At 34.9% G+C, this 14,672-nt stretch overlaps 1 protein-coding gene across 1 annotated transcript in view; it reads right to left on the reverse strand.

Annotated features, from left to right (window-relative positions):
• The window catches only part of LOC133073835 (phospholipid scramblase 1-like), a 28,569-nt gene extending 14,357 nt beyond the window's left edge, over positions 1-14,212 (reverse strand). Inside the window, exons 1-3 of the mRNA XM_061167830.1 lie at positions 14,120-14,212; positions 12,639-12,681; positions 6,546-6,766 (exon numbers count right to left, since the gene is read on the reverse strand). Coding sequence (XP_061023813.1) covers positions 6,546-6,766; positions 12,639-12,681; positions 14,120-14,212 — 357 coding nt within the window. The remainder of the gene's footprint in view (positions 1-6,545; positions 6,767-12,638; positions 12,682-14,119) is intronic.
• Positions 14,213-14,672: the final 460 nt, after the last annotated feature.

Here is a 14,672-nt window from a genome sequence, read left to right on the forward strand (position 1 = left end):
GAAAGAGAAATTCAGGTAAAGGTGGAAGAGATGTAAAGAGAAGGTAAATCTCAACAAGAACCAAGAAACCATATTTCTAACATTACATGAACAGAAGGGAAATTCCTAGAATTCTACCCTCCTATTAGAATCTCTTAAATGATTCTGAAGGTAAGAACTGGACATGACTCACCGTCTGGAAAAAGGGAATGGCACTGGTTGAGAGGGCCTTGATTTCTTGTGGCTTCTTATTTGAGGTCTGGGCCCCAGTAAGTGCTGGACGAGGTTGTGAAGACTTTTTAACAAAAATCCCTATTTTAAGGAGGTAGGAGAAATTGTGAAAGAAATAATAAAAGACTAGAGGAAAAAAATCAAACAGGAAATGGACCAAAAAAGAGAAAACAAAACCAAAGGTAAAGTTCCTTAAGCTAAACATGAAAAAAGAAAGAAAACACAAATTACTGCTGTTTGAAATGAAAAGGGAGCTATTACTGCAAAATCTGCAAACTTGAAAGTAAAGAATATATTAACTTTATGCCAATTAAAATTCAACAGCTTCGATAAATCCTTTGAAAAAAACAAATTACAAAAATGGACTTAAGAAGAAAAAGAAAACCTGATTATCTATATATATATTAAACAAGTTTTGAATATAAGTCTAAAATCCTTCACACACCCATTATTACAGACTGAAATAGCTTCACTAAAGACACCACCCTTATGGAAGATGAAAGAGGAGAGTGAAAAAGTTGGCTTAAAGCTCAACATTCAGAAAACTAAGATCATGGCATCCGGTCCCATCACTTCATGGCAAATAGATGGGGAAACAGTGGAAACAGTGGCTGACTTTATTTTTCTGGGCTCCAAAATCACTGCAGATGGTGATTGCAGCCATGAAGTTAAAAGAGGCTTACTCCTTGGAAGGAAAGTTATGACCAACCAAGACATCATATTAAAAAGCAGAGACATTACTTTGCCAACAAAGGTCCATCTAGTCAAGGCTATGGTTTTTCCAGTGGTCATGTATGGATGTGAGAGTTGGACTGTGAAGAAAGCTGAGTACCAAAGAATTGATGCTTTTGAACTGTGGTGTTGGAGAAGACTCTTGAGAGTCCCTTGGACAGCAAGGAGATCCAACCAGCCCATCATAAAGAAGATCAGTCCTGGGTCTTCATTGCAAGGACTGATGCTGACACTGAAACTCCAGTACTTTGGCCACCTGATGTGAAGAGTTGACTCATTGGAAAAGACCCTGATGCTGGGAAAGATTGAGGGCAGGAGGAGAAGGGGACGACAGAGGATGAGATGGTTGGATGGCATCACCGACTGGATGGACATGGGTTTGGGTGGACTCCAGGAGTTGGTGATGGACAGGGAGGCCTGGCGTGCTGCAGTTCATGGGGTCGCAAAGAGTCAGACTTGACTGAGCGACTGAACTGAACTGAAAGAACATAATAAAATATTTAAAATAAGATAACAAAACAAATCCTACACAAGCTCTTTCAGAAAAGAATGAGGAATATTTCCAACTTTCTTTATGAAACCAACATTATCCTGATTCCGAAGCCACACAAAAACTTAAAGGAATTATACAGACATATATATCATACACATGCTGCTGCTGCTGCTGCTGCTGCTAAGTCACCTCAGTCGTGTCCGACTCTGTGCGACCCCATAGACGGCAGCCCACCAGGCTCCCCCGTCCCTGGGATTCTCCAGGCAAGAACACTGGAGTGGGCTGCCATTTCCTTCTCCAATGCAGGAAAGTGAAAGGGAACTCGCTTAGTCATCTGACTCCTAGCGACCCGTGGACTGCAGCCTACCAGGCTCCTCCGTCCATGGGGTTTTCCAGGCAAGAGTACTGGAGTGGGTTGCCATTGCCTTCTCCGATATCATATACATAAACACAAACTATTAGCAAAGTGAATCCAGAAATATATAAAAAGAATAACAAATGTGTACAAGTGGAATTTACCTCAAGAATGTAAAGTTGATTTAACATTTAAAAAATCATTTGATGCAGTTTACATAGTCACAGATTAAAATGGAAAAGTCATATAATCAAATGAGAAGATGTGGAAAAATATTTGACAAAATACAAAATTTATTTATGATATAAACTCAGAAAACTAGGGATAAATGAGAGCTTCCTCCACCTAAGAAAGTATATGAAACAGTTTTTTAATATGTAAAAAAACTACAGAAGAATGTCATACTTAATGATAAAGATTAGATTTTAAAAATCAGTACAAAAGGCAAGACTATCCTTTCTTACTTAGGATCAATATTATAATAGTATTCTTAACTAGAAAGTTGACAACAAATAAATGTGACATTTATACATATACATATATAAGTAAAAAGCATACAGATAAGAAAAGCTGAAGTAAGACATTGTTTTCTTATTATGTAGTTGGAGAAAACCTTAAGGAATATATAAATTCCTGATAGAATTCGTAAGTGCTTTTTGGCTGTCAAAGGGTAAGGGATCAATAATCAAGGCTCAATTGTTTTTCTATATATGAGCAACACATATGAAATGCTTAATTTGAATATATTTTTAATTGTATCTTCCTTGTAGCTCAGCTGGTAAAGAATCTGCCTGCAGTGTGGGAGACCTGGGTTCCATATCTGGGTTGGGAAGATCCCCTGGAGAAGGGAAAGGCTACCCACTCCTGTATTCTGTCCTGGAGAATTCCATGGACTTTATTGTCCATGGGCTCACAAAGAGTGGGACTTGACTGAGTGACTTTCACTTTCACTTAATTGTATCTAAAAACATGAAATACTTTCATTTAGTCCTAATAGGGTATTTATATGACTACGCACTGAAAATAACTACCAGGAGTTATTAAAGAAGACCTAAATCTAAGGAAAAATGGATCATAGTCATCAAGCAAAGATATTGTATTAGTAAAAAATCACTTACTGAACTTCCCTGTTGACACAGTGGATAAGAATCTGCCTGCCAATGTAGGGGAGACTGGTTCAATCTCTCATCCAGGAAGATTCCACCTGCTGTGGAGCAACTAAGCCCATGTGCCACAACTACTGAGCCTTCATGCTGCAACTACTGAAACCCATGAGTCTAGACCCTGTGCTACGCAACGAGGAGCCACCACAATGAGACACCCATGCACCACAACTAAGAGTAGCCCTTGCTCTACACAACTAGAGAAAGCCCACACACAGCAACTAAGATCCGGCACAACCAAAAATAAAAATAAATAAGTGAGTAAAAGAAATCATGCTCAGTGGCTCAGCTTTGTCTAACTCTTTGTGACCCCATGGACTGTACCCCTCCAGGCTCCTCTGTCCATGGAATTTTCCAGGCAAGAATACTGGAATGGGTTGCAAGTTCCTACTCCAGAGGATCTTCCTGACCCAGGGATTGAACCCATGCCTCCTGTACCTCCTTCATTCTTTACCATTGAGCCCACCTGGGGAGCAAAATGAAAGAAACCACTATTTCCCAAAATTAACAAATAGGTTCAGTGCCATCCAAATCACTGTCTTGGCATGAATTTTCAAGTAATATAAAATATTCTTTTGAAACATATGAAAATGCAAAGTACTTAACAGAATCAAACAATTTTAAAAAAGCAAGCCAAAATTAGAATGCTCATACTGACTAGTATTAAGGCTTTAAGCTAGGTAGTCAGTACAATGTAGTATTGGCATAAGGGTACATATCTATATATAGCTATATGTATAGATCAGTATAAACTCTGCGAGATAGTGAAGGACAAGGAAGCTGGCATGCTGCAGTCCACAGGGTCACAAAGAATTGAACACAACTTAGTGACTAAACAACAACAACAACAGATCAGTGGAACAGTGGAAGAGAGCAGATTCCAGAAATAGGTACACACATATATTGACAATTTGTTTTCAAAGATATAAAAGACAATTCTATGGTAAGGGTGGTCTTTTTTCAAAACATGGTGTTCAAACAACTAGACATCAAATTTTAAAAAAAAATTCAGCTCTTCCCTCACAGGTACAAAAAATTAACTTCAAATGGAACTAGACCTAAATATATAATTTCTGGAAGGAATATAAGAAAGTCTTTGCTATTTTGTGATAGGCAAAAATTTTTTAGGTAAGTTCTTAAAGGCATGAACCATAAAAGAATATACATGATAAATTAGAGTTTATCAAAATTGAAATCCTCCTTTCTTTCAAGGGTGATAAAATGAAAAGCCAAGCCATAATCCTGGGCACAATATTGGCAATACACATATCTGAGAAAAGACTTGTATTCAGACTATCTAAAGAATGCTTATAACTCAGTAAAGATGAATTGGCTTATTTTAGGAAGGCTAAAAGATTTAAACAATATATAAAGATATTCAGTAGCTAATAAATACACACAGGGAAATGCAATATGGAGAATAGTATAGAGGTTCCTTAGAAAACTAAAAACAGCCACCCTATGACCTTGCAGTTCTACTCCAGGGCATACATCTGGAGATAAACATTATCCAAAAGGATACATGCATCCCAGTGTTCACTGCAGCACTCTTTACAATAGCCAAGACATGGAGACAACCTAAATGCCCATAGATGAATGGGTAAAGAAGATGTGGTGCACATATACATATGGTACGTATATATGTGGTACATATATACATATAGTACATATATATGTGGTGCATATATACATATGGTACACGTGTGTATGTATACATATGGCACATATATACATGTGACACACATGTGTGTGCATTTATACATATGGTGAATATATACATATGACACACATATGTGGTGCATATATACATATGGTACACATGTGTGCAGTGCATATATACATATGGTACACATATGTGTGGTGCATATATACATGGCACACATATATGTGGTGCATATATACATATGATACACATGTGTGTATGTATACATACGGTACACATATACATGCGATACACATGTGTGTATATACATATGGTGCATATACATATGATACACATATGTGTGGTGCATATATACATATGGTACACATGTGTGTGGTGCATGTATACATATGGCACACATGTGTGTATGTATACATATGGTACATATATATGTGATACACATGTGTGTGAATGTATACATATGGTGCATATATACATATGACACACATGTGTGGTGCACATATACATATGGTACACATGTGTGCAGTACATATATACATATGGTACACATATGTGTGGTGCATATATACATGGTACATATATATGTGGTGCATATATACATATGATACAAGTGTGTATGTATACATATGGTACATATATACATGTGATACACATGTGTGCATATACATATGGTGCATATACATATGATACACATATGTGTGGTGCATATATACATATGGTACACACATGTGTGGTGTATATATACACATGGTACACATGTGTGCGGTGCATATATACATATGGTACACATATGTTTGGTGCATATATACATGGTACATATATGTGTGGTACATATGTATATATGATACACATGTGTATGTATACATGTGGTACATATATACATGTGACACACATGTGTGTGCATATACATATGGTGCATATACATATGATACACATATGTGTGGTGCATATATACATATGGTACACGTGTGTGGTGCATATATACACATGGTACACATGTGTGCGGTGCATATATACACATGGTACACATGTGTGCGGTGCATATATACAATGGAATATTACTCAGCCATTAAAAAGAATGAAATAATGCCATTTGCAGCAACATGGATGGTCCTAGAGCGTGTCATATTGAGTGAAGTCAGACAGAGAAGGAGAAATATCTTATGACACTCCTTATATGTGGAATCTAAAAAGAAACGATATAAATGAACTTACAAAACAGAAAGAGACTCACTGACCTAGAAAACAGCTTATGGTTGCCAGGGGGAAGGAACAGTTAGCACTTTGGGAAGATCATGTACACACTGCTGCTGCTGCTGCTGCTGCTAAGTCACTTCAGTCATGTCGGACTCTGTGCGACCCCATAGACAGCAGCCCACCAGGCTCCTCTGTCCCTGGGATTTTCCAGGCGAGAACACTGGAGTGGGTTGCCATTTCCTTCTCCACATGTACACACTACACACTGCTATATTTTAAATGGGTAACCAACAAGGGCCTATGGTATAGTACATGAAATTCTGCTCAATGTTACATGCCAGCCTGGATGAGAGAGAAGTTTAGGGGAGAATAGACACACATATATATACATGGCTGAGTCCCTTCAGCCCTTAAACTACCACAACATTGCTAACCAGCTATACCCCAATACAAAATAAGATGTTTAAAGTTTGGGGAAAAGTCACAATATTTTACAAGAGAAAACTTCTAAAAATCTAAATTTCTTGTAACTTTCATTGCCAGAAAAATATTTACAGTGTTACACATGGGTCTTATTCTGAAAGTATGAGATATAATTCTCTCTCTGACATAGTTCATTCCAGGCTATTTTTTGTCCCAATGTTTTAATTTTAACATACTGCCCAGTGTTGAAGCTTTTTTGAAGGAACTCAAATACATTTGAATCACATTGTAGAAATAATATTTACTGACCTTTTGTAGGCAGCAGTTACTCCAGCAACAGCTCCATCTTAGAGCTTTATGCAGAGTAATGACATCACATCCTACATTATCATAAATTGTCATGGTTAAAGGCCTTGAAGGTCCACAGAGGTGTCTGACAAAACAATTACTTTTCTCTTCTGCAAAGTAAAGTCGCTGTCCTTGATTATTCATGACATCATATGTTTTAATAGTTTCAAAAGGACTGAATACTAAAGAATGAAATAAAATGGTGATTATGAATAGTACTGATATGATTTGTATAAACTGCATACCAAATTATGTTCAAATACAAATAAGTTGTATAATGTTGAGTAAGGAACCCCTTGGCTTTAAGCCCTGTTCCTCACTACTTTCTTAGTTTCCCCGTAAGAAAAACAAAAGTGATGGTAGCTGTTCCCTGGTTCCTTTTATGCTAAAATTCCACGCAAAGCATTTCATTTTTGAAGTTCAGAGAAGTTAACCTGTAACTATTAGGTTTTGAGTTACTTTAAAAAAATTGCTCCTCTCCAGTTTTCCTTCCTATAGGTCATTAAAATGACTTTATTAGTCTTCAGTCTGGCTAGTAGAAACCAAGCAAAAATATTTCACTTAAATTAGGGGAGACAGTGAACACTCTCATATATTGTCCGCATAAGATAATGAATTCACCTTTTTTTTTTTTGCAAGAAAATGGAAATATTATCTTTTTTCCTAATAATCTTACTTCTATGATCACATAAAAATTTCTAAAATTTTAAAAATTGCTCTCTGTACCAAATATTCACTACTGCACAACTTAGAAAAAATAAAATGGAAGCAAAGTAAATATTTAACAACAAAAGGTAATATGTATTATCCCTTCTTGAGAATTATTGGGTAACTATTTAAAATGCTGGGTTTCACCATGGTAACTGCAAAACAATAATCTTTAATAGATATACACTCAGAAAAGAAAAAGAAACTCCAAACACAATACTAAAGATAGTCATCACATCACAAGAGAACAAAAGAGAAAATGAAGAAAAAGATCTACAAATCCAAGACAATTAAAAGAATGTCACTAGGAACATATTCATCAATGATTCCCTTAGGTGTAAGTGGACTGAATGCTCAAAAAAAAAAAAAAAAAAAAAAAGACCTGGACTGGCTGAATGGATACAAAACCAGGAGGACTCATATATTTTCTGCCTAAAAATGACTCCTTTCAGATGTAGAGACACATACAGATTGAAAGTAAGGGGATGGAAAAAGGTATTCCACATGAATAGAAATCAAAGGAATACTGAAATAGCAATCAATACTTATATCAGACAAAATAGACTTTAAAATAAACACTGATAGAAGAGACAAAGAAGGATGATACATAATAATCAAGGGATCAACTCAAGAAGAAAATATTGTAAATATGTATGCACCCAACATAGAAGTACCTCCATATATAAGGCAAATATCAACAGACATAAAAGGAGAAATGAACAGTTACAACATAATAATTTGGGGGACTTTAGCATCCCACTTACATCAATGAACAGATCATCCAAATAGAAAAGTCAGTAAAAAACAGAGGCCTTAAATGACACACTAGACCAGACAGATTTAACTGAGCATTCCATCCGAAAGCAGCAGAATACACATTCTTCTCAAGTGCACATAGAGCATTATCCAGGGTAAATCACAAGATGGGCCACAAAGAAAGGCTTCATAAATTTAAGAAAATTGAAATCATATGAAGCATCTTTTCTTTACACAACAATATGAGGCTAGAAATCAACTACAAGGGGAAAAAAAAGAAAAACCACACAAAAAAGACAAACCCATGGAGGCTAAATGATATGCTACTAAACATTCAATGGATTATTGAAGAAATCAAAGAGGAAATTTAAAAAATACCTACAGATAAATGAAAATACAGCAATCCAAATCTATGGGATGCAACAAAAGTATTTTTGATAGGCCAGTTTATAACTTTAAAATCTTACCTAACGAAATGAGAAAAAGCTCAAATAAACAACCTAACATTATGTCTAAAGCAACTAGAGAAAGAATTACAAACAAAATCCAAAGTTAGTATAAGGAAAGGAATCATAAATATAAAAGCAGAAATAGAAGAGATTGAAAAGTAACAGAAAAAAATCAGTGAAACTAAAAGCTGGTTCTTAAAAAAGATAAAATTGGTAAGCCTTTAACCAGACTCATCCAAAAAAAAAGGCCCAAATCAATAAAATCAGAAATGAATAAGAAGTTACAGCCTAAACCACTGAAATACAAAGGATTAGAAAAGACTAGTCTTCCCAGTGCACCAGGCCCAAGCACTTGTCTCATGCATCCAGCCTGGGCTGGTGATCTGTTTCACCTTAGATAATAAACATGTTTCGATGCTGTTCTCTCGAAACATCCCACCCTCGCCTTCTCCCAGAGTCCAAAATTCTGTTCTGTACATCTGTGTCTCTTTTTCTGTTTTTCATATAGGGTTATTGTTACCATCTTTCTAAATCCCATATATATGCGTTAAAGACCAATACTGTATTGGTCTTTATCTTTCTGGCTTACTTCACTCTGTATAATGGGCTCCAGTTTCATCCATCTCATTAGAACTGATTTATGTCAATGCATGACAAAAATCACTACAATATTGTAAAGTAATTAGCCTCCAACTAATAAAATAAATGGGAAAAAAAAGGAAAGGCTAGTATGAGCAACTATATGCCAATAAAATGGATACTCTAGGAGAAATGGACAAATTCTTAGAAAGATACAATCTCTCAGACTGAACCAAGAAGGAATAGAAAATATTGAATCAGTAATTTAAAAACTCCCCAAAAATAAAATTCAGGACCAGATGACCTCACAGGTGAATTCTACCAAACATTTAGAGAAGATTTAACTAATTCTGAAATTAATCCAAAAAAAGTGAAGAGAAACGAACACTTTTGAAATCACTCTAAAAGGCCACAATCACCATGATACCAGACAAAGATATTGCACACACATACACAAATTACAGGTATCACCAATGAATATAGATGCAAAATCATCAACAAAATACTAGCAAACTGACTCCAGCAATAAATCAAGAGGATCATACACCATGATCATGGGAGATTTACCCCAAGTTTGCAATGATTTTTCAATATCTGCAGCTCATTAAATGTGATACACCACATTAATAAATTGAAGAATAAAACACACACAATCATCTCAATAGAGACAGAAAATGCTTTTGATAAAATTAAATATCCATTTATTATAAAAAAAAAATCTTCAGAAAGTGGACATAGAGGGAATATGAAAGTGAAAGTGTTAGTTGCTCAATCATGTCCAACTCTTTGTGACCCTATGGACTATAGCCTGCCAGGCTCCTCTGTTCATGGAATTCCCAGGGCAAGAATACTGGAGTGGGTAGCTATTCCCTTCTCCAGGAATCTTCCTGATCCAGAAATCTAACCTGGATATCCTGCATTGCAAGCAGATTCGTTACCATATGAGGCACCAGGGATAAATGCCATATGTGACAAATCCACAGCTACCACCATAATTCAGTGGTGAAGAGGTGAAAGCAATTCCTCTAAGGTTAGGAACAAGACAAGAATGCACTCTCATCACTTTTGTTCAACATATTTATGAGGTTCTAGCCACCACAATCACAGAAGAAAAAGAAATAAGAGGAATCCAAACTGGAAAAGAAGTAAACTATCACTATTTGCTGAAAACATGATGGGAAAACAGGGAAATTTTTAAGAAAGCTACCAGAAAATTATTAGAGCTCACAATGAATTCGTTGAAGTGCAGGATACAAAATTTATTTACAGAAATCTTTTGCATGTCTGTACACTAACAACAAAAGATCATAAAGATAATTTAAGGAAATTATCCCATTTATTGTAGCATCAGAAAGAATAAAATACCTAGGCATATACCTACCTAAGGAGACAAAAGACCTGTACTCTGAAAACTAAGATGCTGATGAAGGGAATGATGATGACACAAACAGACAGAAATGTATACAGTGGTTTTGTATTGGAAGAATCAATATTGTTAAAATGACCATACTACAAATACCAATGAAATACCAATGGCATTTTTTCCCACAAAACTAGAGCAACAAAAAAAGAAAAAAAAAAACTCAAAATTTGTATGAAAATAAAAATTACCTCGAATAACTAAAACAATTTTGAGAAAGAAGAATGGAACTGGAGGAATCAAACTCCCTGATTTCAAACTATACTGCAAAGCTATTGTATTCAAAGCAGTATGGCACAAAAACAGGGAAATACATCAATGCAGCAGCGTGGAGAGGCGCAAGGGCACACAGTGCCGTCTGCAGCAGCGTGGAGAGGCGCAAGGGCACACAGTGCCGTCTGCAGCAGCGTGGAGAGGCGCAAGGGCACACAGTGCCGTCTGCAGCAGCGTGGAGAGGGGGAAGGGCACACAGTGCCGTCTGCAGCAGCGTGGAGAGGGGGAAGGGCACACAGTGCCGTCTGCAGCAGCGTGGAGAGGCACAAAAGCGTACAGTGCCGTCTGCAGCAGCGTGGCCAGACATAGTCATGTGAAGTGAGATTATGCAGACAAACACACGTAATACATGGCTTCACCTGATATGACATCTGAATACGTGAAATCCAAAAAATGGTACAAATGAACTTATTTACAAAACAGAAATCGATTCAAAGACATAGAAAAGGAAATCATGGTTACCTAAACCGAAAGCAGGGCAGGGACGTGGGGAGAGATAAACTAGGAGCTTGGAATTAACACATTTATACTACTATACATAAAACAGGAAAACAAGATCTTCCTGTGTAGTACAGGGAACTATATTCAATATCTTGAAATAACCTATAATGGAAAAGAATCTGAAATATATATATATATATACATATATATATAAAATGTATAACTGAATCACTTTGTTATACACTTGAAACTAACACAATATTATAAATTAAGAAATATTTTAAATGTTGGGTTTCAAGATAAAAATAACAAAAACATTAAGTGAATACAAATACTTATTTCATGGACAATGACTCAAAGTGATTTCAAAAGGCCTCATCAAAGGAATATTTTTTAAAAGCCTTCAGAACAACTTTATCAGTAGTTTTGCATAGTTGCTTATCTTCTGCTTTTCTTAATTTTAAATGTTCTTTAGTTAGCATATGTATAATGAATATATGTTGCTCTAATATACCTTTAACACTTTGTTTTAATATTAACCTTTGAAACTGTTACAGTATTTCCCCCACTAATTGTTAAAAAGTGAACATAATTCATAAAAAATGAACATAATTATGTCTTCATATTGTACCAACATATTTGGAAGGTATTCGTTTTGATTTAAAATTCACAGACTATAACTCAAAATTTATGAAAAAAACTTCTGACTTCCTTTTAAATTTCATTTCCTTTTATGATTAGAAATTACATATGCATGGAACAAATTTAAAAATGCAAAGAACATGACATTTAAAATAATTCTTCCTTCTAGACTTATTTTATTTCTTCTCCTTTCTCCAATTTCATATGCATTTTTCTAGAGAAATCTTAAACATATACAAAGACTAAATGTGTTTTATATACACACACTCACAAATTACAATATGTACTACTTTGTAACTGCTTTTTATACTTAGCAATGTATCTTGGTACTAAGTTGAGATAAAGGCAAATAGTTGAATTCTAAAGGACAGTTTAATTTCTCAGACTAAGGAGTGGAATTGGACTCCCCATTACTTTACTTGCATCCTGTTTCTATTCAGAACTCCTGAAGAATTTGAAATCATTGCTTCTCTCAAATACCTATCTTAAAGGAATTCAGGATGGGTGAACGTTTTCAGGAAATAGACCTGCTTTTAGTAAGACTAATACAGACTAGAATTTTCAGTTATAATCCAAAGCCAATATCTTTCTGCCTCCCTTCCCATGAGAAGACTATGATCATATTCATGTTTTCATCATCTCAAGATCTTCTATATAATCTTCATATATTTCAAGGTTTAGTCTTCCTCAGACAAAAGAAGCAGTTTAATTTATAGGGATTGGCATTTCTACAGCAAAACAAATTACATATTTAAGAATTAATATATCAGTGTATTTGGTACATACCTTCCAGAAGATCAAAACGTTGACACACGAATAAGTGATTTATCTATTACAGGAGAAAATAAATATATGTGGAATGGAATAATCAAACTAAATTTAAAGCACATAAAAATACTTATATTCATTAATACTTACATTTAGGATATTTAAAGTAATTGATTCATAATCAACAACTCTCATTTTTTTCTGTCAAATGTCATACCTTTATACGAGTCTGTGTGTGAAGTTTTAATATTTTTTTACCATAGAAAAAGGAAATGACAAGATATTATCAGATAATCTATAAAGTGTATTCTCTTTGCTCTATTGTTAATGTCTCAACATTCTTGTTCACAAAAATTTTTAATAATTTTATTAAATATATTTTTGAAATTCAGAGAGAAATATCTGTATTGTAATTTAAAGTAAAAAGTTTATTGTAGTTTTTGCCCACATTAAAAAATGACATTAGATTTATAGTGTGGGCAACAAATTTACAATTAAGCACTGAAAATGTAAATAACCTTTTTAAGAAGGAACATGCATACTGTTTCACTTTTTAAGAGTTAAAAATTAAGATGTAGCCAGTAATTAGTAATGTGAAATGTCAAAGTTTATTATTCAGAGACAGCACTACAGGAAATTAAATCAGAATTGATGTCACAAAGATAGTAATTCTGTGTCATTAAATTTGGTGGAGAATAGATATTTTTCTAATATTAGTGTTCATATTTTACATTTGTAAACCAGGCTTCTACTATCTAAGCATTAGATGAACTGAAGAGTCCTTAAATCATTTTTACTTACATTGCCAAAATCCAGGTTCCTGTTTTAAAAAGTAGGTATTTATTTGTAAATAAGTTTCCCAGAAAATGAATTTATAACAAACAATGTTTTACCATAGTTGGGCCTTAAAAGACATTGTCTGAACTATTAGGGTCTGCTTATAAGCAGATTCTTTTGAGTAACTTTATAGTCAGCATACAGTTCTTGGTTCTACATCCGCAGATTCAGCTAACCTTTGACCATGCCCTGTTTATGATCCACAGTTGCTTGTATCTGTGGACACCAAACCACATATCCAGAGGGTGGGCTCTGGGACTTGAGAACCCTGTGATTTTGGTGTCTGCCAGGCTGATCCTGAAACCAGGCTGATCCTGAAACCAATCCCCCACGGATGCTGAGGGGTGTGCTCAGTCAGTCAGTCATGTCCAACTCTTTGCAACCCCATGGACTTTAGCCTGCCAGGACCCTCTGTCCATGGGATTTTCCAGGCAAGAATACTGGAGTGGGTTGCCATTTCTTTCTCCAAAGAAATGACTGCATTTAAATTATGTTTACTACCTCAATCAGAAACTAAAATTAAATAAAATGCAAAATTTTGGAAGTTACAAGAGTAGTATTTCAATCTATAGTAAAAATATTTCCAGTAACAAATAATATTTTGAAACTATCTAACTTCATATTATTTTCCATCAACTAAATTAAGAAACACATTATCGTACCTGAGTCAAATATTCCAATCCAGGTGGACAGTTGGCTGTTGACCCTGGTGTTTGCATCCAATGTGTCCTGGGTTGTATATTACAAAAAGCCATAATCTAGATTATATAAATGCTTAAGACTGTGACAGATTGGAGAGATTTCTCCCGTTGTCTTCAAAATCTAATATTACAGAAATATTAACATGGTTAGAGACAGGAATCAACCTCAATTCAGGTTTAGTTTTTCTTCATTTAATGGTAAGCATTAAATTAAATGGTGAACATCATCCATATTTTATTTTTAAAGTGTTCTCAATTGAAATATTTATAGTTTTATTTACAGAGTCTATCTCTCAAAAAAAAAAAAAAAAAAAAGGAACTTCAGGACTACAAGAAGGCCCCAGTTAATTAATACAAGAGTAATAAACTGAGTGTAAATAGTTTTACACATTCCTATGTGGCCTTGATCTATTTAAATATAATTAAATCTTTAGGCTCAGAATCATTTGACAATGACTGGATAAACATTTCCCCTCCACTGTTGAGATATATATTATGGTGGACATGAAAACAT

This window comes from Dama dama, chromosome 19 (assembly GCF_033118175.1).
Source record: "Dama dama isolate Ldn47 chromosome 19, ASM3311817v1, whole genome shotgun sequence".
Classification (NCBI taxonomy): Eukaryota; Metazoa; Chordata; class Mammalia; order Artiodactyla; family Cervidae; genus Dama; species Dama dama.